This window comes from Neoarthrinium moseri (assembly GCF_022829205.1).
Source record: "Neoarthrinium moseri strain CBS 164.80 chromosome Unknown scaffold2_Wmoseri_CBS_16480, whole genome shotgun sequence".
Taxonomy (NCBI): domain Eukaryota; kingdom Fungi; phylum Ascomycota; class Sordariomycetes; order Amphisphaeriales; family Apiosporaceae; genus Neoarthrinium; species Neoarthrinium moseri.
This window is the reverse complement of record NW_026055116.1, coordinates 88,574-114,169: the sequence shown is the minus strand read 5'-3', so window position 1 is coordinate 114,169 and position 25,596 is coordinate 88,574. Positions and strand designations below refer to the sequence as shown.

Sequence of the window (25,596 nt, the reverse complement as noted above, 5' to 3'; positions counted from 1 at the left end):
GATCCGATGTGCTGGGGCTTTATCGATAAGCCGACAGAGCCTACTTGAAAACGGGGCGATAGATCAGTACCCCTGTATTTGCTGGAAAAGCCGCCTCACCTTGAGTACCCCTCTATGAGCCAGCTACCCCTCCAACATCCTTGCCGGCCGAGTCACTGCCCCTCCAAAATTTGTAAAGACTCAGGCGCATTTCTACGCATCGCGACGCCGCGCTCGCTCCGAAGTGCTCAATTTTGCTACGATGCTGTACCTCGTGGGCCTCGGCCTGTCAGATGAGACCGACATCACAGTCAAAGGTCTTGAGGTTGTGAAGAAAGCCTCGCGCGTCTACTTGGAGGCATACACAAGCATTTTGCTCGTGGACCAGAGCGTCCTGGTACAATTCAGCACCGTCCCTTGTTTTCTTGGAGCTCTGGCGCTAATGTCTGCGGTAGGAATCCTACTATGGTCGCTCGATAATAGTCGCGGACCGTGAGATGGTCGAGTCCAACAGCGACGAGATCCTCCGGGACGCAGCCAACGTTGACGTTGCTTTCTGTGTCGTGGGCGACCCCTTTGGCGCAACAACCCACACTGATCTGATCCTGCGTGCGCGCGAGCTCGGAATTCCTGTTAGCACTATTCCCAATGCCTCTATCATGTCTGGCATCGGCGCGACGGGTCTTCAGCTGTATAATTTTGGCCAGACAGTCAGCATGGTTTTCTTCACGGAAAACTGGCGGCCGGCCAGCTTCTATGACCGCATCAAGGAGAACCGTGATATCGGACTTCACACTCTGGTGTTACTGGATATTAAAGTCAAGGAGCAGAGCCTGGAGAACATGGCACGGGGGAGACTCATTTACGAGCCGCCACGCTTCATGACCGTCAGTCAGTGCGCGCAGCAGATGCTTGAGATCGAGGAGGAGAAGAAAGAAGGTGTGTATGGCCCAGATAGTCTGGCTATTGGTGCTGCGCGGGTGGGTGGCAGAAGCGAGAAGTTCGTTGCTGGTACTCTGAAGGAGTTATGCGACAGCGATGAGGCTCTGGGCGCACCTTTGCACAGCATGGTGCTTCTTGGCAAGAGAGCTCATGAACTGGAGAGGGACTATGCGAGAGAATTCGCTGTTAACAAGCAGACTTGGGATCAGCTGTGGGCCCAACACTACGGAAAGCAATGAGTTTGAGCGCGTAGTCTTGCACTGCCAGCACCTTGGGCCACCTGAGAATCGTCGAGGACTTCAGTTACTTCTAGATTTGAAGACAGACCTTTGATACCATGAATGTTGCACGCCATCCAAGTCTCGAGCTATACACGTGACTTTTCAACTAGGCGAAGTTCGCATCCTGGAGTTGTCACTATGTGAAACCTCAGGCGAAAGCGGTGATGACAAGCAAGTCTGAACATGTAATCGCGGTCGACATTGAACTGCATGGTGGCGATAATCAGAGGCCTTCCTGCCAAACAAAGAGCTCTTCTACTAGAGGCGCAACTACATTTTCCAGTACCTCCTGCCTCGCGTCTGGGCTTCTTAGATCAGCACCTGGAACCGCGAATGTCTTCATACAGTATGATACTGCATCTTTCAATTGGAAAGAAAGGTTTCCTTGTTCCTCTATCATCCACCGTTGCAGAATCCGTATATCCGTTGCCTCGTTTGGTTTTGCAGCTGGCCCGAGATCGTCCTCTTGCAACAAGTCGTCAATGCAGCTATTCAGTCGAATGGTCAGTAGCAACTTAGCTAAAGCCAATAGATTAATGTTATCTCTAAGCCGAGGATCATGCGTTGGTTGTGCCACAGTGTAGATCGTGGAAGCCTGAGACTCAGGCTCCGGCGCTGTCGTGTAGTGCGTCTTTGTAATGAACGGGTGCCGCACATCTATGTGATCATGTTTGCCTTGTATTTCTGTGAATATGATATCGTTATCGCTCCACAGCTCACCGATCCATGGCGTTTGATGCAGCTGAAGATAAGAGGAAGCGAGCGTAACCGCAAGAATGCGCCGATCCTCTTCAGACCAATATCGTCGCTTCGGTGCAGCCGAGGATGAGAGTAGCTCGTGGAGGCTGACCTGGGTCCCAGCGGGCTTTATTGATTCTTCAGCTGTTCGATGATACTTGAGAAGCTTTCCGTGTAAGTCAAGGCAGAGTTCGTAGCCCCATTTGCCGTCGGCGACAGTATGCAGCATTTGACAGAGGTCTTCGACGATTTGAAGGTCTGCGAGAGACTGTTCAAGAGTCAAGCCTCTTATCACAGATCCATCAGATGGTGGCGGCAAGCTAAATCTGACCTTGCCGTTGTCCCTAATTCTCGTTCTTAGTCCTAGGAGTGCATTGATTATTTAGAGCGAGGTAGTGTGTGCTTACAATTCTTGGGATGAAGGTTGAGGTTTTGCCAAAACCTTGACTTGAGCAGCTCGCCAAGTGCCAACTTGTGGATCATCAAAACACACTGTGAATCTCGTCGTTTCGTCTTGATCTCGACGAAGCTTCCTTTGACGGGCTTTGCGATGACGAAGCATGCGGTGCTCAAGTAACAAGTTGGTACTGTGTGCTCGATGCGCGCACCTGACCCACGCTCTTGATAGCACGCGATGCAGTTGCTCAGCATGCTCCTGTATTTCTCGGAGTGAGACCTCCATCGTCGGCTTCAACTTTTTAATAGAGAGGCTACTGTCGGATTGATTGACTCTCTCCACCTGGCCGATGAATCTCTCCAATCGCTGATTGCAATCCGCAAGGCCCGCAAGCAACAGCTTCACAGTGCTCCTCTTGAGTGTGTATTTTACACGGCTTCTGATTTGAAAAACTGATTTTTGCTGGTCAAGTTTCAGTGCCTCCTCCAATTGCTTCGTTTGTTGTTCGATCTTCTGCACGAGCACCATATAAATACTGTATGCTGCACCAAGTTTGGTTATCAAGTCCGCCTTGAGATTGGGACTCTGCCAGTGCGGGCTAGCGGGTGAGGCCATCATTTCCTCAAGTACTGACACGCTGACAACGTCTGTAAGTACTATACGGAGACTCATCTCGTACCACGTCCGTTCCATTAACAACTCAGTTCTGGTTACCTCCAGCCGGTCCCCGTAATGCTTGAAGGCCTTTAGTCGATCAAGAGTCGACTCGTAATGCTCCAGTGCAGAGATGACCAGCGGTATAGCTCCTAGGACCACGCCAGCAATCTCGAACCCCGACATCGTAGCTGTCACCAGTCATGAGTTGCTCAGTTTCTCGGCGGTTTCTATCAGTTGGGGAGGGAACACTGGACTGGTGCTGGTTATGAGGCACTCAGCCGGTGAGGCTGAGACCCATGTCGTGCTTCAAATACATGCAGTGGGCGCACCACAACGCAACTTGATTTGCAGGAAGAGGATGCAGCTATGCAGCCATACGCCCAATAGCCCCGGATCAAGCGCGGGGTTGACCAAATCTAGTCTGCGCGGCCTGCAACAAGTAAGGCCAGTCTCTTTCGCAAGGCAGACACGGAAGACACCATTTCCGCCTCATGGTTGTCACCCATAAAGCTACATCATAGTGCCACTAATGACTCGACTGCTGGTGCTTCCATAACACCAATTATATTTCTTCTTCTCTCTGGCCCGAGCCATAAAATGTAATGACTATGGCGCAAATACGTCCTATCGCGGAAGATTGCCTTTCCGCAGTCGAGCAGCTGCATTGTCACATCAAAGTGAGCGACAAGTTCGAGCTTGAGCCATTGGCAGCATCTAAAGTCGAGGCTTTACGAGGACGACTCCGAGTGTGGTGCAGCAATCTTGGATGTCTCCACCGGGGACCAGCCTCTTTAGATTACCGGCTGAGGGACTCAAAAACAATTCATGAGAACATAGTTCAGCTGCTAGGTCAACTTTTGACGCATATCGTCGAGTCGACAGCTGTGATTGTTGGAACAAGACACCCTTTTGAAGACCAATCGGATTCATCAGACTTGAGCGAAGCGGATGCAACGGACACTTCAGAGGATGAAGGAGAAGAACCGCCGCTAGGAGAAATCGCGATGCGATTATCAAGAACGGAGGCTATCCTTCGCGACTTGTACAAACTTGGTTTCAAAATTAGAAATCCCCATTCGCGACCTGGGTCTCTTCGTCCATTCCTACATCGCGAGCTGGATTCGGATACAGGTGTCGATCTTTTTGACCAATACGCCATCTTTGATCGAAGACATGTCAAAGAGTTACTTATGTTTCTTCGAGCGCATAGATGTCAGTCCCCCGATACTAAAGACCACATGGAGCAGCGCCTTGCCTTTGCAATAACTCGGCGTAGACGCCAATTCAAATACTGGGCACGGCATGCTAGCAAGCTTAGCCATGTCGCGCCTATTCAAGATCAACCTCACGATAACGATGTTCGCCCCCAGGTGGCACCACCACCTAGGTCTCGAAAGACCCAGCTAGCAGGCAAAGAGAGCAGAGTCAATACACTGGTTATCGAGGAAGTCAAAGAACCTACGGCATTGCTTTCACATACAGAAGCTACTGCATATCACGAGCCCATAGAAGATCAAACGGAGAGAGGGACTGTTATTACGGCGGCATCTACTGCATTTGATTCAGATGGACACTACGTCGATCTTCCAGGCCCACCCGCTGTGTCGATGCTTGGTGACTTCGTCTGCCCGTATTGTTCTGTCTTGTGTGAGCAAAAGTATAGCAGACGAAACGCGTGGAGGTAACTCAACGACAACTGGCAGTCCGGGATCCCGCTAACGTTGAGTCAGAACCCACTTGTTGCACGATTTGCAGCCCTACATCTGCACCTACGAAAACTGCCCTGAGTCCAACTGCTTATTTCCTAGCAGAACGGCTTGGGTCGATCATGAAACATCGTTCCATCGACAATCATGGCGCTGTTTTGAGCACTCTCTGCAGTTCCCGACTGCTCCCGCTCTGAAGTCTCATCTTCTAGATGATCATATAGGTTCACTGACGGAGAAGCAGATGGACAGTCTCGTCAATTTGTCTTTCGTCGGTTCCGTCGACGAACGGCCGTATTGTCCTATATGCTTCCAAGAACCTCCGTTCGCCAAAGGGCTCGAAACCCATTTAGCCAACCACTTAGAGAGATTTGCCAAATTTTCTCTGCCAAAGACCTACGATCAAGACGATGATTCTCGCGGCAGTCTCTCAACGCGCAGTAAGCGAAACAGCTCAAGGATTTCAGAGCCCACTGCAGCAGAAATTCTTGACGAGGGCACCGCTGAAACCGCATTTACAATGCGTGTTGGCCAGCATCCGGTTCGACAGCCCCGGGGGCCACCCCCCATGGACGAGCTGCGCACCAAGCCGACTGCCAAGTACGAGGGTAGCAAGAACTTTGCCGCCCGCACTCGCCGGTCCGCTGTCCAGAATCTCATGCGAGCCGGCTTGGAGAGACGTAGGCATACAGTTTCCCTGGCCACCCAAGATGCGTCATATTTTACGCCTTCCACTCGTGAAGAAAGCCTGGATGGGTCCCAGGAGGCGCAAAGTAACATTCCTACTGCACGTGCCTCAACTCTACACATTCCCACTACATTGCATGCAACAGCTATCCAAAGTTATGCACCAGAAGAAATTGGTGAAATAGTGCTTCGTGAGGGCGAACCAGTGACAATACTAGAGATGACAAGTGATAGCTGGTGGACTGGATGCAATGCTGCAGGCGATAAGGGCCTCTTCCTCTCAAACCACGTCCAGTATCTTGAGGACCCGCCTTCACCACCTGTTGAATATGAAACCCTTTTCTGGTGGGGTGCAATAGACTCGAGAAATAACAACAAGAAACGAGGAAGGCCATCCTCCCACCGCTCAGAGGGGAGTTTTGACTCTCCAGAATCCCTCGGTAAGTTCAAAATTCCAAGCTGTAGCACTGCAGCGGTCATCAAGAATATCATGGCTGTCTCAAGATGCAACTCAAGTGCGCATCTAAGAACAGCAGTTGTTTACTATTCTGTCTGCACCTGATCAAAGACTGACTACAAAAAGACGATATAGGTCGGAAAGAAGATTCGTCTCACGACTCTGATACTTGGAGCGGCTTCATTATAGAAGAATGCAATAGCGATGATTATGCATCTGATGACCCGAATGTGCTGAAACCTTACGCTTTTGAATATCCGGAGTCACACGCTTCTCAGAAAAGCTGCAGCGTCAATTTGTACCCAAAAACGATGCAGACGATGTCTGCGTTGGACGTTACAACATTCCTCTCGGATTGGAGCTCAGAAGACGAGGGCAACGAGGCAGACGCTGAGAGGATCAGTGAGGAATGGGTCAAGCGAAGCCAAGCCAGAGCACGGCGTATGGCGTCTGTGGGTATAAGCAAGCGGACTTTCACAGAGAGAGACAGCGACGCAGACACAGACCGTGAGGATCTTGAGCCTCGGGAGACTACAAATTTGCGACACAGACGAAGGAGGAACAGAGCGGATGCTCTGGCATTTCTGGATGAGCCCGAGCTCATTATTGACTTATTAGAACCCAAAAGTGACGACTAATTGATGCGGTACGAAGAGGATAGCAGCCTGGCCCGCGGAAAGCCTGCCTTCTCTATGGTGGTAGAGTCGATCGAGTCCTTAGATTAAGATTACTGTCCTCATAGAGCCTCTATTACTGGGGACATAGAATGTGTTCACGGCACAATTCGTTCTTTGCAAGATAATCGCAGCAGTTAGCAAGATGATAGGACGAAGCACCCCAGAACTAATGAAGAGCTCACAAAAATAGTAGGTTCTTGTTATCCTCTAGGCAACCAAGCCGTTCCCAGAGTGGATTCTCTCTCGCTTTTCACGTCGTGTCAACGATTTGACTGCCCCCATCATTCGATTCTTATAAGAATCTGGTAAACAATGTTGGGTGGGCTGGCGTGACGGTCCATATTATGACGCACTGAAAAGCCGACTCTTCTCCAACCGAATGACTCAGCTATGCCGCTTCCGAATTTAACGCAGCCTTTAGGTTCTGAGACTAAGAAAGCTTATTTTACGGGCTATATGCATCTTGAGATCCGCACAGGGGCACCATCCACATTTTCGCGTGGAGCCAAAGACTGACCTGCTCAATACGGTCGTCCGGGCCACCTCACTGACCATCCTGACCATGCGGGGCTATGCACCGAAACAGGCAGAATGCCGGATTTCCAAACAGGGAAGGGGTTCGGTACTACTCACATTGCGAGGCATCTTTGAGTAAGCGATTTCAAAACGAATCTGTGTGCACCACTTCGGCTGCTATGCTCAGTGTATTGTGCCGCTTGCCCTAGTTGACTCTAAGCGCTTGACGACTTTCTTTCCCCAAAGAGCAGTCAACGGACAGGACGAGGGGCAGATGCCACCTTCCTTTGATATCGACATGTAAGTACAGACGTTTGCTCATCGAGATGGGATCCAGCATTCGATCGCCCGAAGTATAAGGAGACGCTGTGCTGTCACTGCCAAGAGGGCCAAGCTCAGAGTTCACGCAAGTTCTCCGATTGACCCATCGGTACCGTACGGCAAGCACAGGCCGGGTTGTCCCATTCGGAATCCGGAAGGATTATGGTGCAGGCTTTGTCTCTCGTCGCCCTTGCGGCTACAGCCGCATCTGTCTCGGCCGGCGTTGTGAAGATTCCGTTGAAACCCCGAGCTTCGGGAGCCAATGTGCCCGTTACGGACTGGTTTAATCGTACAGATAACCAGTGGTACAGCACAATCTCGGTAAGTCTGATGATCCTTTTTGGGCTTTCAGCAAGGACTGCCTCATTTTTCACCTGGAGGACACTCGCTAATATTTACCGAAGGTCGGCACCCCGCCCCAGGAACTGTATGTGCAGTGGAATCCACACATCTCTCGACTCTTATTGACCGGTTTATAGAACCGTCCTCTGGGACACTGGTTCCGGCGACTTACTCCTACCAAGAAGTACTTGCACGACATGTGGGGACAAGAAATTGTTCGACTCGTCCAAGTCTAAGTCATTCTCAAACAAGCCTGGCACGCGCCGACAAGCCTTGTTCTCCACAGGCGCGGACTCCATACCCTTCACGGTGCCAGAGGGTGCCAGTGGATTGGTTGTGCATGACAAGGTCGCACTGGGTGACCTCAGCGTTGCAAGTCAGCAATTCCTTCTTTGCGACAAGTACGCAGCTGCCCTTGATGTCATGCCTATCGACGGTATAATGGGCATGGGCCCTCCCAGCAGCGGTTCTGAAAAGGCTTGGTATTGGAATCTGTACGCGGATGGACAGCTGGACGCACCCGTCTTCTCCTTCTACACGCCACCCGGCGACATCAACGGTGGAGAGCTGACACTGGGTGGCATTGACGACACGAAATTTGTCGGAAAGCTCAACTACACCGCCTTCTCCGGGGGTGGCTTCACGCTGGCCCAATCGTCGATCCTGATTAACGGCAAGGCCTTCACGGGCACTTCCGCCAAGGGTTCAGCTATCCTCGACACCGGTACTGCATTCATGCAGACCCCGAGCTATGCCGTTGCCAAGGCACTGTATGCCCAGATATCGTCCAAGATCACCCAGATCGATTCGGCTGGAGCATGGGGTGCTGTAAGTACTTTCGGAGGCTTGTGCGATTGACGTTATTGCATTAAGTTCCAAGATATGCTAACATTTGATCTCTATAGGAATGCGATGTCCTTGACCAAGTTGCACCAGACCTGACTTTTGTCCTTGGACCATCGGGCTCTGCTTTGAAGTTGACAATTCCGAAATCGTCATTCAACCTGGGAGAGTACCCTGGGCAGCCTGGTGTAAGTATATGTTTCATATTCCCATTTGAAATTAGCGTGCCTTGGAATTTGGTAGTTTCTTTAACTTTCACTGGTATTGTGGATCAATGAGTTTGTCCGAGTATTGTTAATGTACCGCGCTAATCACGGACCATCAATTGTGATAGATCTGCCAAGCGTTGTTCAACAATCCTCTCTCCAACTTCGGTGCGTGGTTGGTGGGATCTCCGCTGCTGAAACAGTACTACACTGCTTGGGATGGAGTCAATAAGCGTATTGGTTGGGGACAGCTCAAGGCAGATGGGTCAGCTTTGATCGAGATGGCATAGACCAGCGACTACCAGGTACACTGTGTGACTCTTAATTTTTGAACTATAGTTTCATTTTAACTGCCAAAGAAACATCCTTTTTATCTCACACACTATATCTATAGCATCTACTTATGCCTGTTTTGTGGCATTGTCACCTTGTTCTCCATTCTCAGGGGTAACATTTGTCGCCTTTTCCTCATCCACCCCATCTTGACCTTCTTTCTTGGCAGCCGTCTTCTCTTCGTTCGGTAGGGCAGAAGAATGATACTCTTCCATCTGGCCGTCGAGATGTTTGCGGAAGATTTGCTGCTCCTCTGCTGTCATCTGGCCTGTCTTGAGGTTGCTTAATACATTCATATCTCTCGGCGGCCCCGTGTAGGGTCCCTTCGGCTCCTTCTCCTTCACAACCTTGCTCTCTGCGGCTTTTTCTTGCTTGGCCTTGCCCTTGGCATTCTTTGTCTTGCGGAACTTGAAAGAGAACTCAATGACACCTTGCTCCTTCAATGTCTGAACGGTGTCCCGAAACGTGCGGGCTTGTGCGACCAGGTCGTCACCATTTTTGGCTATGCCGCTCTTGGTGGTGCTCGCATCTCCTCGTTTGACGGAAGCATTGTAATTTCCTAATTTGCTAGCCGAGCCATTTCCCGACCGGTGTCGTTTTGGAGGAGGTCCACTGGTGTTATCTTCGTTGCGGCGCTTGGGTGGCATTGTGGAGGATTAAATGTGTGTATGGGGCAAAATTGTTCTTGTGTCTAAGTCGAAGTAGTTTCAAAAACCATTACCTGAAAAGACTTGTGAGAGTGGGAATTTATACTATTATATAGGTGTGACCCGGGTGCTTTGACCACTCCCACCGTAGTAGGTCTCTCAAGCGGATGTTTCTTTATCGTACGCCGTAGACAAAGACGGCTTATATGGGCACAAGGTCTGTTAATCCCAGAAAGAGACTGATTCCGTAAAGGCTTCAACGTGAAGTTCATCATTATACTGGGGTTCGGTACAAGGCAGACTATTTATTAGCATTGTCGAAGGTCCTTTTACAAATGCTTGACTGCAAAAGCGGGCTTTATCTTGAAACTGCGAGGGCATTTGATGAGGGCCATCGCGAGTGCTCGACAAGCCAGTCTTATTCCTTCAAGTGACACTTCAAGTGGATGATCCATGCATTTAACATGCTCCTGCGTAAAAGCGCAAAGACTTTGATCCCAAGTGAAACCTCCTCGTGTTTGTTCAAGCTTCCACTGCGGCTGCATTCGGAGATTGCCATCTGTAGGCTCGAAATCCGGTTCTGAATTTAGAATAACAAACAGAGTACTGAAGTTTGGGTAAAACTCGAGATCTTCAAGGAGCCCTGCTACATCGGCGGCGTGAAGTAAAGATTCTGGCACAGCAATGTGGCGCACTGATGCATTGGTGACCTGAGTTTCCCTGTCCTCTATATCTGGATAAGAGAGAAGTTCTCGTGGCCCGTCTTTGAATTCATGCCATTGATCTGCAGAAACATACAACGCGTCGTACGAAGCTTGAAAGGGCTGCCTGAAAAAAGGTAGGCCCGTATATCCGTAGCTCTGTATTCGAATGCCGTGCTGTCGGGCCCAAGCGAGAGCAACCTCGCGAGCCTCTCGATTGACGTAGACTGACGGCAATTCGACGTGAGCCGCTCTGAGATCACGGATGTTAAATTCCATGATCAGGTCCTGCCCAACAACGTCGGGTTGGTACCCAGCATCTGATTCTTTCAAGTATCGGACGTCCCAAGAGCTGTTCCAGTACGGGTATAATGTTGGAACCCTCTCAGGCAGAGTACGGCGCCATATCTCTCTGCGGAGCTCGAGAGGCAGTTCTGGAAAGACGGTGAATAATGTCAATGCCATCACAACTGAAGTTGCGCTATCGTGGAGATATCGTAGCCTGTTGCAGAAGAGCGTTGCGCTTGCGCAAGGGGAGGCCACACAAGCTGGAATACGACAGACAGGGTGTTATTAGAACTGGCGGGCTTGGCGGATTTTTCTATGAAATGAGGACTGGTTGGGTCGATCAGCCTACAGGGCGCCTAGAGACTCACGACTCGGCCTTCTTTCAAGAAAATGACAAGAACTCAGAATGTGATGATCCTTTCTGGGCTCGTAGAATGGTTCGATATAATATGTGTTACGAGGCAAGACGGGGAACATCAGGTTGCCTCAGTTGTGGTGGAGAACAGGGGCTTGTAGCATGTCGCAAATGTGCTAAGCCACTATTATAATGCCGCAGTCACCATTTACCCATGTCTATGTGGGCGGTCGTCAATGCCAAAGCAACCTGGGCTCTGGCGAGTCACCTACGTTCATGGACGTACGGCTTCGGCATCTGGAAGCCAGCTGCTATACTCCCAAATAAGGCCACGAACTCGAGGTTTGATCGACTTCAAACCAAGGCCCAGATGTGAATGGTATGATTCAGTTCCTTCGACCAAGGGCGACAAAGAAGCAGGGAGAGACTGCGAGTTTAGAAGACCCAGTAGCTTCTCATATTCCAACAGCGCCCTTGCAAACGTTGTCTGGATAAGCTGCGCAGTCAGGGTTCTGGCCAAGTGCTTCGCCAGTTTAGTTACACTACAGTGCACACCCCTGTAATCATCGCTGGCTTGGCGATTGATACCCCGCCAAGCCCCGCCATCACCTCGACGGCGTTCAGCAACCGCAGGTGAAGCTACACCTGGGCAGCCAAACCTCCACCTCGAAGCTCGATCCCGTCTTTCGACATCCCGACTTCGACGACCTGCCGCTCCCAAATGTGGTGACATACAGCACACGCTGCCACGTACGGAGGAGTCACAGGACACACCGAGACCGCAACTTCCACCCCGGATAGAATCTCACGAGCAAAGCCCGAGATCACCACCATGTCCTCCAACCCGAAACCGACGTCATCCGCCCAGACCTCCGGCGCCGCGCGGCTGCTCCAGCGGCAGCTGAAGGAGATGAGCACGGCCAAGGACCTGCCGGGCATCTCGGTCGGTCTGCTGAACGAGAACAACGTCTTTGTCTGGGAGGTGGTGCTCATGATCAACGACGACTGCAAGTACTATGGTGGTATGTTGCCCCTCCTCCCTTACACCCTGCCGACCTTCTACCAACTACCCCCCTCACTCCCAACCCACGCAACCCGAGTCCACCAGCCGGCCTGACTATTACACTACGTGGAAACCGGCCAAGGACTTGAGCTGACCATTGGCCCCGGCCATCTCGCAAAACAGGCGCCTACTTCCGGGCACACCTGACGTTCCCGCCCGAGTACCCGCACCTGCCGCCGAAGCTGGTGTTCCAGGCGCCGGTGCCGTTCCACCCCAACATCTACGCGTCGGGCGAGCTGTGCATTAGCATCCTGCACCCGCCCGAGGACGACAAGTACGGGTACGAGACGGCGGCGGAGCGCTGGTCGCCCGTCCAGACCCCCGAGACCATCCTGCTGTCCGTCATCAGCCTGTTCAGCGAGCCCAATGACGAGAGCCCTGCCAACCTCGACGCCGCCAAGCTGCTGCGCCAGGACCGCGCCGGCGAGAGCAAGGAGTTCCGCCGCCGCGTGCGCAAGTGTGTCCGCGAGAGCCTCGGCGAGGATTAGGCGTGGGCGGCTCGCGAAGCGCGGTACAAGATGGCCCCCGAGTAGGCAGCTCACACCAATACGGCAAGGTTTCTCTACCTCCACTGACATAATGGTTCGAAGCTGGATTCGATTACTTGGCGCTGTCACGGTTCGGCCTTCCTGGTACCAGATCGAGCCTGCAGGTGGAACGACGTACCTTGAGCGGAGATTCAGTCTCATTTGGGTACATATATAGCACTTGCATTGTTTTATAGCTCTTGACTTTGCAGGCGTTTTCGGAAACCATCATCTAGGGAGTATAGGTTCCACTGATCAATTTGAAACTTCACCTTATGGCTTAGTCTATGGCTTATGTTGTACTGCACCTACATTGCGTAAATGTTCCTTGCCTTGTTTTGGAGGGGCTATTCCACACTACACGATTTTGCGAGTGGGATGGCCCTCTGTGACGGGTAGTAGGAGCTACATTGGTCGCTCTGATACCTCAGTCACGAGACAATGATTCTCGCTCGTTGAAGTCCTTGCTCAGCTTGTGGCCATGCCATGGACGATACAGGGTATTTTTCCTTCAATGAACGGCGTTCAAATTGATCGAACTCTTTGGCCGTATCAAGGACGCTTGGGTGCTTCTTCGTCCCTAGCGTTCAGGGTCAAACATTGTGTGGCTTCACTCAATGACGCCGAATACTCGAGCAAGAGTGCGATCCCACTCCTCATCCCATCGTAGACTGCCTTCTTTCTGTGCACCCTGGCGCAAAAATCGCAGTTCATCCTCGCCGCTGTCCTGGAATAGTCGCATCAGTACAGCGGCAAGCTCGCCAGCTGTTTCGAAACCACAGCCATTGTGGCCCTCTTTGACCAGCTCGCTGAAACTTTGGTATCCGGAATACGCAGCCACGGGCAGGCCTGAACCGAACATGTCGACCACTTTCATCGGCAAATCGACGCCTGAACTAGACATGTGCAAACAGACGCCAAGGTCTGCGCAGCTCAGGAGCGTGGCATAGTCCTCCATTGTCAGCCAGGCGGTCAAGATTCTTATATTGGGAAGCTTTCCGGCCTCAGTCAAGTCCCGAATTCTCGATTGGTAATGGGCCTTCTGGGGGCCCTTGCCTGTGATAATAGCAACGATCGGGCAGGGTGCGTCCTTGGCATAATCGACTAAGGCGTCTAGCAGCAGTGAAAAGTCCTCGTCGGGCGTCCAGCTTGTGCTGCTTACGATGAGTTTGGTTTCCCCAGCAAGGATGTTGTTGGCGAAATCTCGAGTCTCGGGAAGTCGTTCCAAAAAAGCCTTCCGGTCTCCGGGTCCTTTCAGTGGTTGGAAGATGGCTGCGGGTCGGTCATGCAGGGTGAGGATGGGTGTTTTGATGCTGTACGGTGCTTCTTTGAGCTGTCTGGCCATCGCATGGGTGACGGTAATGTTGGCAGTAGGGGCGAGCCGGCCCAGAATTGACTCGTACGCTTTGGAAATTTTGACAAAAGGATGGCCAGAGCCTCGCGTGCCTGCCAGGATCGTCCAGCCGTAGTTGTGCCAGTCGATCATTAGATGAGTATTGCGCAAAACTGAAATCAGTAGCGCAAGGGCTAGAGTTGGGATAGAAGGTGGGTTCTGTACGAGGATCCATCTTGCCGGTTGCGTGTCATAGCCGAGCACCCAGATGAGAGTCCAGATCTGCCAGAGAACCTTCAAGGGCCCAGCCAAGAGAAATGGGAGGGACTTGGACCGCAGAGCTGCGGGAGGTGGTGACAGTGGGTGGATCTTGACCCTGCTGTTGTTGAGCAGGTCAGGATGTGGCGGCGATTCTAGAGTATATCATTTAGTATACCGAAATTGGGGAGGCTGAGTGAAGGAAGGTACCGTAATAGCCAATCAAATCTACGGCTCCTCCATGTTTGGCAATACTCAATGCATGGTACTGCATACGCGGGCTCCGGCCAATGTCGCCAAGCACCAGGACCTGTACCCTGACCGAGCCTGGCGAGGCGGGTGAGTGCTTCACATAGCGCGTCGGTAGGAGCATGGCCAGACCGATGATGCCGGTGAGAAGGGCCGCCCCCACAGCCGAGAGCAGAACCGTGAAAAGGGCCATGGAGGGTGTGCCAACTGATGCGCGGGAACACTTGCGATCCAGAAAGCTGAGCTAGGGCACAGCTCAGTGTTTCTGATGCGCTGGGGGTGTATACCTCGACTAGGCCAGCCTCGGCGATCAATGTCTTGGGGCGTTCAAGCCGAAAGTGGAAGGCGACCAGAATTCACGTCGACGTGGCATCCACTGCTAGCTCGGACATTGGCGATAAGCGAAGGTCATGGAAAAGGCCTCAATTCATGCGCCCAGCGAGCTCTGGAGCGTAGAGAGGACGAGCTTCAGTCTGATGTTGCGTCAGAGTTGAGTTCACGGCCTTCTCTCACGAAGGCACTCGAGACCGGACGGCGACGTGGTTGGAGGATGGATGTCACTTCCCAGCTATCAGAAACTAGGCTGGGGCAACGCTGATCGGGTTCTGGGATGGGATTTCGGGCTCGGATTAGTGCTGTTACTGCGCGGCCGGCATCCAGCGGGCGGCATTAGCTGAGATTATCGAGGTTGGCCCCTGGTCGCCTTTTGGGTTCTGGGACCTGCAGCATTGGCGGCCCACTAGTCTGCAACGACAAGGCCGAATCAGGTGCTGGCAACGTGCATTCCCCCGCTGAGGTCAGTGGCCAGGGGGCCTGGGGGGCCGGTCAAGGCCCCAAGCAGCCAAGGGCCCCAGGGCCCGTCTTTAGCGCGGCCTGCAGATTAACCAGGCGGAGAGACATGGCCGAAATGGGCGAGAGCGACGACAACAATGAACCGCTCGTCGCCTCTCCGTCCCATCTCCTCTTGAACGATCTGCCTCCGCGCCCATCCGCATCTTAGCCTGCGCCCTTGCTCCTGCTCTTGCTCTTGCTCTTGCTCCTGGTGTCTCATCGATCAGGCCGGCGTCCGCCGCTACAGTGGCTAAGAGGAAATCGTCTACCCGTCACCGCTAGCTCTGTCCCACACCGAAAGGGCCGCCCCCTTTGCTCTTGCGGTACCAACTCAAGCCCACGCGCCCGCGAGTCAAGCAAGCAGAACTAGAGACAAGAGCAGAGGCAGAGCAACGTCTCACGGCTTCCAGTTTCGTGCGACTCTTTTCTCGTGTGCAACTGCCACGCGGCGCCCTACCCGGCCACAGCTTGTGCTCACCCAAGACACATGTTTTGACGAGAGCCCCCTGGATCTTGCCCTTGCGAACGATCTGGGCATTGGAGTAGCTTCACGAAGCTCCCAGCCCCCGACGAGCCTACTGTGCCTGCCATCAAGCAGAAATGGCCTCCTCGTACGCTCTGCCGACCCCTCCAGTGCCACATAGCCACCATCACCACCATCATGCGCACTCAAACTCGCTCCCGCATACCTCGAGACGATCTGGCAGCGCCCATTCCCACAGCCAAAGCCTAGGGCAACATGATCACGGCCACAGCCACGGCTACAACCATGAAGCGCCAGAGCACGAGCACGTAAAAGCAAACATTTCAAACTACAGAACGAACACCTACCTACAGGTCCAGCGGAGAGAGAACCGCCCCTCCCCCCTGTCGAGGAAGGAGAGCGATACGCTGAGTCCTGTCGAGGATATGTCGCCTATGACTCCTGTCCAACATTCGCCGGACACCTATTTCAACCACCACCACGAGTCGGACCACAAACACGACGGAGGCGCCCACCAGCACGACCACGATCACCATAGTCACGACCATCATGACCACCACGGCCATGATCACCACGGTCATGAGCACCACGATCATGGACACGATCATCATGGCCATGGGCATGTGCACAATCAATCCGGCCAATACTCGAAGATGACAGCACTGCTTCTCCCCTACACGTCACGCTGGCCCTTAATACACTCTGTAATGACTGAGAAAGACTCGCGGCGCATTTTCTACTTCATGGTGTAGGTTTAGATATTTGATCTAGGATTCGCGTCTTTGTTAACGCAATCTAGGCTGAACTTTTCCTTCATGGCCGTCCAGGCCTTCTACGGCTACGTGACCGACTCATTGGGGCTACTTTCCGACTCCATTCACATGTTCTTCGACTGCGTGGCATTGGCGGTCGGGCTCTTCGCTGCCGTCATGAGTAAATGGTCAAAGACTGATAAGTTTCCCTATGGTTTTGGGAAGATTGAAACACTGAGTGGCTTCGCCAACGGGATATTCTTGATGTACGTCTCTAAGACGGATCCCGAGTCAGAACTACGCTAACTATTTCGCAGTCTGATCAGTGTTGAGATCATGTTTGAGGGCTTTGAACGGCTGTTGGAGGGCCGCGAGACGAAGCGACTGCTGGATCTCTTTGTGGTCAGCACCTTGGGCCTGATTGTCAACCTACTTGGATTGTTCGCCTTCGGCACGCACAGCCATCACGGGCATAGCCATGGAGGACACTCGCACGACCACTCGCACGGTGGTCATGACCACGGCGCAGGGGGGCACCACCATCACCATCACCATGGTGACAACGAGAACCTGCATGGAATCTACCTACACGTCTTGGCGGACACACTGGGGAGTGCGTCCGTTATTATCTCCACCGTACTGACGTATATCTTCCCCTGGTCAGGATGGGATCCATTGGCATCATTCTTGATTGCGTATCTCATCGCGCTCACGGCTATACCTCTGGTCAAGTCATCAGCTCACCGTCTCCTCCTGACCAACCCCGACGACACCGAATACAACCTCAGGAACATCCTCACAGGCATCAATGGTGTACGCGGCGTGGCATCCTACGCGGTACCCAAGTTCTGGGCTGATGATCGAACGGGCGAGGACGCGCGGGCCAACCTGATAGGGGTTATCCACGTGGCTGCTATCCGCGGCGCCGACATGGAAGACGTCCAGGACAGGGTCAGGAACTACCTGGCTGAGAAAGGCATCGACATTACGATCCAGATGGAGCGAGAAGGGGACTCATGCTGGTGCGGCATGGGCAGGGGCGCGCCACCGACGCCAAGGAGCCCAGCTTTGTATTAGGGGAGAAGTTGGGGAGGGCGCGTGGACGCGTTGAGCAGATAATGTGATTGGACAAGGCTGCCCAGCATTGGAAAGCTGGCGAGAACGGATCAACACACTCGTTGGGACTCCCTCGTATAGTGCTATGCAAAGAGTAGAGGCGTGGTGTGGTGTGACGTGACAGGAATGATACCCTAGATGACGATATGTTGTACATGCCTATTTCCCAGAGAGTACATATGCGTGAGCCGAGCATTGGGGGATGGTGATAGCTCATGGATATCTTGCTGCCATTTCGCAGATCCGAGTGATGCTTGGCGATGCGAGATAATCGTCATTTCACCGCCGCTTGATCCGTTCTCGACTTCCATCCACCCGGCATGGCAGTTGGGGTCGTAGGCGAAATTGTCGTCATTGGCCGGGCCGCCGCAGCAGGGGTACATTATACTTTGACGTCTGGGACACGGCAGGACTGGTAACTACCTTTGCGAATTTGGTTACCAACTGCTTGGTGCTTCGATGTCATTGGCACAATGTCGAAAGGCCATGGCACACTGGCGATCTGACGTGGTACTGTAGACGGCGCTGGGACCGCACTCCGTTCTCCATTCTCCGTGCGCTGCTAGTAATGGAACTCCCCCACGGGGACCCCTCCATTCCATTGCCATTGAGCCGAAGGTACCTGGACCGAGGCAGCGGTACACACGTACCGACCGCCAATGAACACATTAACCCGGGGCATTTTCTCCCGCTAGAATTTTCACGCATTTTTCAATCATTTTGTCGCATAGAGATTTCTTTGCACTGGTCACTTCTTACCGCAGACTCGACTTTGCTAGATGCGACGCCGAGCCAGAACAGGTGGCAAGACATAACCAGCAACTAAGTTTCCCACTGACTTGCGGCCGACAAGTACTTTGGTACCCACCCGCGAGTCGCAATCCAAAAGCCGAGGCACTGACGTCGCGCGCTCCGCCAGCGAACGGGCCCCAAAACCGTGGCCGCACCGCAATTCTGAAGAGCTTATCAGTAACACAGGAAACATTTTATTCTGTGCTCTTTTCGGACTTCCGCTTCTGACAGACGGGAAAGCAAACGGACGAGGCGCACGCTGTCCATCGCCGTTCATAAAATCAGAAACTCCCGTTGCGACAAGTCTCAGACAGGGCTATCCAACTGGAGAGGGAGAGAGGGAGTGCGCGCGCCCCGTAATCTGCAATCGATAATACAATTAATTGCACGGGGGCCGACACGAAAGCGGGTCACGATCACAAGCCGACCGATAGTCGAGACATACTTAGCAAGAGGGCCAGCCATCTTGTCTACCGCCAGCTCAGAGGAGCTACACCTCCCTCCATTTGCCCAATTCGCCCTCGCTGCGCTCCAACCCCAACCCTCCGCCTTCCGACAGCGACCTCACAGAAACGAACATGGCAACATCGGACCCGAAGTCGCTCTCCGGCAAGCTGGCCGACAAGCTGCCGCACGTGCCCGAGTCCAAGGAGGAGCTCAAGGCCGAGCTCAAGGCCGAGGCCAAGGCGGCGGCCAGCAGCGGCCTCTCGCAGCTGCGATCCTTCGCGGCCGGCGGCTTTGGTGGCATCTGCGCCGTCATCGTCGGCCACCCCTTCGACCTCGTCAAGGTCCGCCTGCAGACGGCCGAGTCCGGCGTCTACAAGAGCGCCATCGACTGCGTGCGCCAGAGCATCGCCCGCGATGGCCTGCGGAGAGGCCTGTACGCCGGTGTTAGTGCGCCCTTGGTTGGTGTCACACCCATGTGTAAGTGCTCTTCCTTCCCCCGGGACATTGCTCCTGCGCCATTTCATGCGCGCGCCTAGCGCCCCCAAGACCGCGTCCAAAATGCTGACGTGGATCTCCGACACACAGTCGCCGTGTCCTTCTGGGGCTACGACCTCGGCAAGCAGATCGTCAGCTCGGCCTCGACCGTCGCCGTGAACCCGGCCACCGGCGCGCCGCAGCTGTCCATCGCCCAGACCTCGGCCGCCGGCTTCTTCAGCGCCATCCCCATGACGGCCATCACGGCGCCGTTCGAGCGCGTCAAGGTCATCCTGCAGGTCCAGGGCCAGCGCCTCAAGCCCGGCGAGGAGCCCAAGTACAAGGGCGGCATGGACGTCGTGCGCCAGCTGTACCGCGAAGGCGGCGTGCGCTCCGTCTTCCGCGGGTCCGCCGCCACCCTGGCCCGCGACGGGCCCGGCTCCGCCGCCTACTTCGCCGCCTACGAGTATATCAAGCGCCGCCTGACGCCCGTCGACCACAAGACTGGCAAGCCCCAGGGCGACCTGAGCCTGCTGGCCGTCACGGCCGCCGGCGGTGCCGCCGGTGTCGCCATGTGGATCCCCGTGTTCCCCGTCGACACCGTCAAGAGCCGTCTGCAGACCGCCGAGGGCAACCCCAGCATTGGAGGCGTCATCAGGGAGCTGTACGGCCGCGGAGGGTTCAAGGCTTTCTTCCCCGGCTTCGGTCCGGCGCTGGCGAGAGCCGTGCCCGCCAACGCCGCCACCTTCCTCGGTGTCGAGTTGGCCCACCAGGCCATGAACAAGGTGTTCGGTTGAAGGAATACGAGATGAAACAATTCGGACATGGAAGTCCAGTGGTTTGAACCCCAGGGGCTGGTGTTTCACCGAGCCTGGCTCCGCGTCCACCGGGCAGAGCAATAGATGCTTTATTGCCACCTGCTTAGCAACAGGTCGCGTGGAAAAGCTGAACAAACACCGATAGAGGCGCTCATATCAAGTTAGAGGCCGTGGTTGGAGAATAGAGCTGGCAAGCAAAGCCGGTTTATAGAAGGAAGAGGTGGGGGGCCGTTTGATATTATTTGAAAGGAGTATGCATAGTTATGGAGTTACATATCTTTTCTTGGCTCGCAAGAGATTGGCCGCACTATGAAAAGAAACCATTTCTTTTGCACACCCAAGCTTCGTAATGTGTGCCTTGCTGCGTGGTCTTTACAGCAACACCACGCTATCTGGTCTCGTGCAGCGTGGTGTTGTCATATCGCCATGGACTACTCAATTTATGTAGCGTACAGTGTAGGTGTCGAGAGAATACCTTTGAACTTGGGAAAGAACCCGGCGGTTCACGGTGAAACGACTAAGACGGCTGAGCCAGGTCACTTGCTGAATAGTATTCTTTATAGTTAATTTTGTCTTAGACCTTGAACTCGCACACACAAAACCTCAAGGCTCTGGTTCCAGCAAAACAGTCTCTGTTCGGAACTGGTTGTACAAAGTCCAGTCCCGGTGCTGCGGTGAAGCTGTTATGAAGTGCAGCGAGCTTTTGCTTTTGTTGATATAATCAACGTTGGCAGGACACGGCACAGCCGCCCATCTCCCAGCTACGCCTCCGCCAAACTCCGTCTTGTAGATGTTGTTAGATGGAGATATAGGTGGCGCGTAACGGCGAAGCTTGAAACAAAGCGCTACTGTTCTGTGGTTTGTATGTGTGAGACTTTTAGCTGACTGGGGCGTGCGTGATGGCGCGATAAACCCTATCAAGCAGTTGTTCCCAAACGCCCTGGCTGACATGCTTTGCAAAGCTGTTCCTTTGCAAGGGTGTTCTGCAGCAAGTCTTCGACCCCATGGCTGTGTGCGGATGACTATAGGCCACCAGTCTAGAACCACAGTGCTAAGTATACCGCTACATGCTCATCATCAGGGCGGAAGGATTGCGGCTGAGCCCGGGGCAACAACCTCGTATGTTCACACCCTTGTAAAAAGGTTTTAGTACCCCCGCGGAGCAAATCTGCTTCAAATCGGCCCGTGCTGGTTCCAGGCGGCACGGTATGTTATGGAACAGTAGAACTGTGAAATCAGTTACTACCAAAGTTTGCGAAATCGTATGTTTTCTACATCAAGAAACAAAGTATGCGCCAATGAGTTAATACGGCTTGCCGCACTCGCAAAGTTTTACAATGTCTACGAAGGACGCTATGGGCTGGAGCAGTCTCCAGTCATTCTCTTACCGACGTCTTCCTTGGCCTGCCGCTTGCTTGCTCCCCGTTCTTCTGTCCTCTTCTCTTTCCTCGAGAAGAAGTGAGTAAAAGCAAGTACCATGCTAGCCATCCATACCGCTCCCCGTTGTCGAGATCACACTAGGTTTCTTTCTTGCTCTTAAATTAACTTATTAGTGAAGACTACCGACCATGACAGCGCAGTATCCGGCCTCAAAGGTCCCATAAAACTCAATTTAGATCTAGCTCTATTTCTGGACATCGCTTTCGTCACCATTGAACTGGAGTGGTGCTCCTGGGCCATATTCCCCAAGTAACACAACCTCAGCCAACGCAGTTCTCCTCGTCAGTGTCGATGAATCGAACGTACATTGTTCGAGTGGTTAAAATAGACGTATAAATCGACGGTCGCCAAACCGAATAGTCGTAAATTGAAGGCAAAAAGTGCGATGGTGTATTAAATTCTACGGAAAAGAGGGAAATTAAATAAATAAAGCGCGAAAAAGTACAGCCACAATTTCTCAGCCACAATTCTATACCACGTCTCACTAGCCCGAGCTCACCATGCTCCCACAGACCGAAGCACAGCGGACAAGAGGCATTGCTCACATGTGCTACATGAAGAATGCTTCTTAGGTGTAAACATCATTGAAGTACCCTCTAGAATGATTCGCTATAGTCATATGCTGGAGTGCAGATACGACTCGAGGACAGCTTTACAATCGATGTGGAGGAACGTATTCCAGAAACTATCAGGATAAGATTGTACCGATACCCAAACCCAATGGATAAACAAGCCCACTCATGTGCTTCAGAGTTTCATAGCAACCAGCCATATTGATTTGGTTTTTTGTCTTTGCTTTACAGAGCTTTGCCGAGCAAATAGGGTGGCAGCTTTTGTTTTAGTACTAACGTGCTCAGTGGACAGTTCTGTTAAAAGGCTTTGGACACTTGTTTTGCCTCTTCATCCTCCTTAATTTCACCAACTGGGGGATGGTCTGCCCCAGAATCTTTCTGTCTGCGAATATCTTTCCAGCCAATACCCAATGCAGTGACAAAGGCCATGGCCCCGGCAGCAGCAACAAATGCAAAGACGTTGTCTAAACTGTTGGAATACGCGACTAGAACACTGCGCAGGTCTTCGCTAGGTACTACCTGGCGGGAACGAGTAGCACCTAAAGCGATGACCGAAGAAGCATCGACATCTGGCGCATATACAGCAAGTTGCGATGTCAGCCCCTCAACGAAGACAATGTTGAACAGTGTCAGGAATATTGCAGGCCCAAGTAATTGCAAGGTAACAAGGAATGACATAGCCGAAGCAATTTCAGCTGGTGTGATAGAGTTCTGGGTTGCGACGATGGGCTGAAGGTGAGTGTCAGAGATGTAAATGCAAGGACGCATTGGACCTGGCGATGGGAACATACCATTTGTAGACCGGCCCCCATAACCGAAGGCTTACTGAATCCTACGTTAATATCTTGGGCGTGATCCTGGGCTTCGAGATGCTTCTCAGTAAGCTGGGGCATGAAGAGCATCAGGTCACTGAGACCCCCCTCCCCCGATGGTGACTACTTCGAGATAGTGGCTTATCTTGCTTAGCCAAAGTTGGGCTACTGCTACTAGATTGCCCTACACCCCGCTCATCGATGGGACTGGTTGGAAAATACTTGGGAAGATCGATCTGAGTAGATTATCCAAGCTAAAGCCATAGTTCTAAATGTGAAGAAGATTAGGCCATTTCTACTCAACAAGCTTATGTCCACTTTCAGTCGAACAATTTCCAGCCTCCTAAAACACATTTCTGGAATAGACCCTCAGGATCATACTTCGTACTGGTTTCCTGTAGCTTGGCCTTATTCCCCTCGCCATATGTATCAATAGGGTTCTGGAAAGGCGCGGCGTAATTCATGTACTTGTACGGGACTGCTGTCCCCCTCGCCGCTGCATCCTGGTCAACAGCTTCGATAACACCCTTGAATGTCGAATGTATCTTTTCGTCGTCTTCTTTGTTCTGCCAGAAGGACAATATCAAGATCGACATGAGTGGTCCGTCCAATGGATCGATCCCCAACGAGTTTCCGCCTGCAGACGCTGTCTTGTCTAGGAGAGACTTGGGATAGGCTTGGAGTGTGAACGATGTGGTGAGGCCTTCGATGACTTTAAGAGGTCCGAGTGCATTCACATAGGTTTCATATGCTGCCATCAATGTGTGAACGTCGGCCTTGACGGTAGTGTTGATGTAAGAAATTCTATGTGAAGAATTGATGAGTTAGTCCCCAAGGCTTAAAAGCGAAAGAAGAAATAATACAGGGCATAGCATAAGATTCGCGACTGTCTCACCTAGAGGTCGAGGATCCATGGCCGGCCTGTTCTTTTGCTGCGTCCACAAGATCCAGCATACGAACTGATCTCATCTGATCGAGCTGAGGCTGCATGCTAATGTAAGGGTCAAGGATTGGCGGGTTTTCAACTTCCTTGGTATAATACACTTGGTTCATACACATAACTTCGCTGATCTGAGCGAATGCGGCACTATAACCGGCACCAATCATGATGTGTGTCTCGTCGGTCGCTTCCGAATCTTTGAGCTCCTTGACATAGGCTTCCACCTGGCTTGGGAAACTGTTGGGAAAGTAGAAGACGGTACCGCCCCAGAACTTGCCCTGCTTAAACGTCCTCATGTCGTACCTGGTAACGATAGCGAAGTTATTCCCTCCACCGCGGAGAGAGCCAAACAGATCCGTGTTCTCCTTTGCATTAGCGTTGATAACTTCTCCAGATGCTAACACAACCTCGAAATTTGTTACGTTATCCGTGATAAACCCTTCTCGAGTGGAGAAGAAGGAGAGGCCACCTAATAAGGCTTAATCAAGGGACCTGGCACGGCATTTGACAAGTAAAGGGGAAGAAGGCATATTGTGAATCCTTACCAGAGAGACAGAGCCCGCCAATGCCACCCATACTGGAGCGACTACCGGTGACGGCGAGTCCTTTCTCCTGAAGTTTAGAATAGACCTCGCCCCAGCGCTCACCTGCCCCGATTGAAACAATTGCATCATCATCTTTGAGATGGATACCGGTCAGGTTGCGCAAGTCGACAGTGATGCCATTGTCTACGTTGTTGCATCCAAGCGCAGGCTGCTGACCCGCTCCTCGCACAGCCAAGTTCACGCCGCCCTGCAGTGCATAGGGCTTGACGACGCGTATAAACTTGACGACATCATCCCTATCTCTGGGTAAGAAGATCGCTCTTGGCTGAAGGTCGGCCTGTGCGCTGGAAAGATACGATGTGTTGAGAGCGGTGAACGCAGTAGTGTTGGGAAGTACCAACTGCGCATTTGGAAAGGCTAGCTTCAAAGTCTCAATAACGTCGTTCACGTCCATGATTGCCGCGATTGTGGGTTGAACAAGAAGATATTGTCCTAGTGATGGCACAGAGCACAACGCTGCCGGAAATCCCTAGCCGTCTTATGTCGGAGCTCTACCTCTATGGCATAGGAGTGCGACAGTAGGTGGTGGTGATGTCGAATGCGGTGGATGAGATTGGACTGGAAGGCTGGAAGACAAAGCATGGGGGTGGTTGGCTTCCATGAATAATTTCCTTGACACATGTAAGGGGGAGGATGCATGCATGTCGGCGAACATCTCATATTTTCATTTCCATAGCACTGTCCGCGACATGAGAACACAAACTGCGAGCCTGCGGCGCAGGCGTGGAGACGATTCCCAGCCGCTTTAGCATACGCCGATTGGCTACACTGGGATCACCCAAAATGAACGCTTAATATCTTGAGAGCCAACAAATACCCCGATTCCACTTCGCAATGGAGACTTTGGTGCTGAGTCTACAGAATTCGTTGCTTCGACTGAATGGTACTGCCTAGTAGTGCGTCAGTTACCCGCCGCTGAGCTTGACAACCCTGCGGCCGTGCTGGTCGACTTCCACGATGATAACTTCATTCGCAGCATGTGGAGGACTTCTCCAGGATACCACTAGAAC

The 25,596-nt window shown here is 52.6% G+C and overlaps 12 protein-coding genes across 12 annotated transcripts; 6 read left to right on the top strand and 6 right to left on the bottom strand.

Annotated features, from left to right (window-relative positions):
- Positions 1–241: 241 nt before the first annotated feature.
- Positions 242–1,160, top strand: JN550_000780 (uncharacterized protein; the record flags this gene model as incomplete). Its single annotated transcript, XM_049319690.1, has 2 exons — positions 242–376; positions 435–1,160. The coding sequence occupies 2 exons, from the start codon at positions 242–244 to the stop codon at positions 1,158–1,160; spliced, it is 861 nt and encodes a 286-aa protein (XP_049176686.1).
- Positions 1,161–1,425: 265 nt separating this feature from the next.
- On the bottom strand, positions 1,426–3,177 carry JN550_000779 (uncharacterized protein; the record flags this gene model as incomplete). Its single annotated transcript, XM_049319679.1, has 2 exons — positions 1,426–2,284; positions 2,348–3,177. The coding sequence occupies 2 exons, from the start codon at positions 3,175–3,177 to the stop codon at positions 1,426–1,428; spliced, it is 1,689 nt and encodes a 562-aa protein (XP_049176685.1).
- Positions 3,178–4,232: 1,055 nt separating this feature from the next.
- JN550_000778 (uncharacterized protein) lies at positions 4,233–6,482 on the top strand (the record flags this gene model as incomplete). Its single annotated transcript, XM_049319669.1, has 3 exons — positions 4,233–4,675; positions 4,725–5,827; positions 5,980–6,482. 3 exons carry the CDS (start codon positions 4,233–4,235, stop codon positions 6,480–6,482), a joined length of 2,049 nt encoding a protein of 682 aa, XP_049176684.1.
- Positions 6,483–7,520: 1,038 nt separating this feature from the next.
- Positions 7,521–9,039, top strand: JN550_000777 (uncharacterized protein; the record flags this gene model as incomplete). Its single annotated transcript, XM_049319658.1, has 5 exons — positions 7,521–7,679; positions 7,763–7,785; positions 7,838–8,528; positions 8,606–8,731; positions 8,878–9,039. The coding sequence occupies 5 exons, from the start codon at positions 7,521–7,523 to the stop codon at positions 9,037–9,039; spliced, it is 1,161 nt and encodes a 386-aa protein (XP_049176683.1).
- A 111-nt stretch (positions 9,040–9,150) lies between these two features.
- JN550_000776 (uncharacterized protein) lies at positions 9,151–9,729 on the bottom strand (the record flags this gene model as incomplete). Its single annotated transcript, XM_049319647.1, has 1 exon — positions 9,151–9,729. The coding sequence occupies one exon, from the start codon at positions 9,727–9,729 to the stop codon at positions 9,151–9,153; it is 579 nt and encodes a 192-aa protein (XP_049176682.1).
- A 329-nt stretch (positions 9,730–10,058) lies between these two features.
- JN550_000775 (uncharacterized protein) lies at positions 10,059–10,895 on the bottom strand (the record flags this gene model as incomplete). The annotated part of the gene is made up of 1 exon (XM_049319635.1): positions 10,059–10,895. One exon carries the CDS (start codon positions 10,893–10,895, stop codon positions 10,059–10,061), a length of 837 nt encoding a protein of 278 aa, XP_049176681.1.
- A 1,010-nt stretch (positions 10,896–11,905) lies between these two features.
- On the top strand, positions 11,906–12,624 carry JN550_000774 (uncharacterized protein; the record flags this gene model as incomplete). Its single annotated transcript, XM_049319624.1, has 2 exons — positions 11,906–12,095; positions 12,260–12,624. 2 exons carry the CDS (start codon positions 11,906–11,908, stop codon positions 12,622–12,624), a joined length of 555 nt encoding a protein of 184 aa, XP_049176680.1.
- A 649-nt stretch (positions 12,625–13,273) lies between these two features.
- Positions 13,274–14,696, bottom strand: JN550_000773 (uncharacterized protein; the record flags this gene model as incomplete). The annotated part of the gene is made up of 2 exons (XM_049319613.1): positions 13,274–14,409; positions 14,465–14,696. 2 exons carry the CDS (start codon positions 14,694–14,696, stop codon positions 13,274–13,276), a joined length of 1,368 nt encoding a protein of 455 aa, XP_049176679.1.
- A 1,671-nt stretch (positions 14,697–16,367) lies between these two features.
- On the top strand, positions 16,368–17,647 carry JN550_000772 (uncharacterized protein; the record flags this gene model as incomplete). The annotated part of the gene is made up of 4 exons (XM_049319602.1): positions 16,368–16,441; positions 16,618–16,836; positions 16,888–17,183; positions 17,235–17,647. The coding sequence occupies 4 exons, from the start codon at positions 16,368–16,370 to the stop codon at positions 17,645–17,647; spliced, it is 1,002 nt and encodes a 333-aa protein (XP_049176678.1).
- A 1,409-nt stretch (positions 17,648–19,056) lies between these two features.
- JN550_000771 (uncharacterized protein) lies at positions 19,057–20,196 on the top strand (the record flags this gene model as incomplete). Its single annotated transcript, XM_049319591.1, has 2 exons — positions 19,057–19,402; positions 19,511–20,196. 2 exons carry the CDS (start codon positions 19,057–19,059, stop codon positions 20,194–20,196), a joined length of 1,032 nt encoding a protein of 343 aa, XP_049176677.1.
- Positions 20,197–22,526: 2,330 nt separating this feature from the next.
- JN550_000770 (uncharacterized protein) lies at positions 22,527–23,122 on the bottom strand (the record flags this gene model as incomplete). The annotated part of the gene is made up of 2 exons (XM_049319580.1): positions 22,527–22,958; positions 23,021–23,122. 2 exons carry the CDS (start codon positions 23,120–23,122, stop codon positions 22,527–22,529), a joined length of 534 nt encoding a protein of 177 aa, XP_049176676.1.
- A 239-nt stretch (positions 23,123–23,361) lies between these two features.
- On the bottom strand, positions 23,362–24,980 carry JN550_000769 (uncharacterized protein; the record flags this gene model as incomplete). The annotated part of the gene is made up of 3 exons (XM_049319569.1): positions 23,362–23,845; positions 23,937–24,450; positions 24,527–24,980. 3 exons carry the CDS (start codon positions 24,978–24,980, stop codon positions 23,362–23,364), a joined length of 1,452 nt encoding a protein of 483 aa, XP_049176675.1.
- Positions 24,981–25,596: the final 616 nt, after the last annotated feature.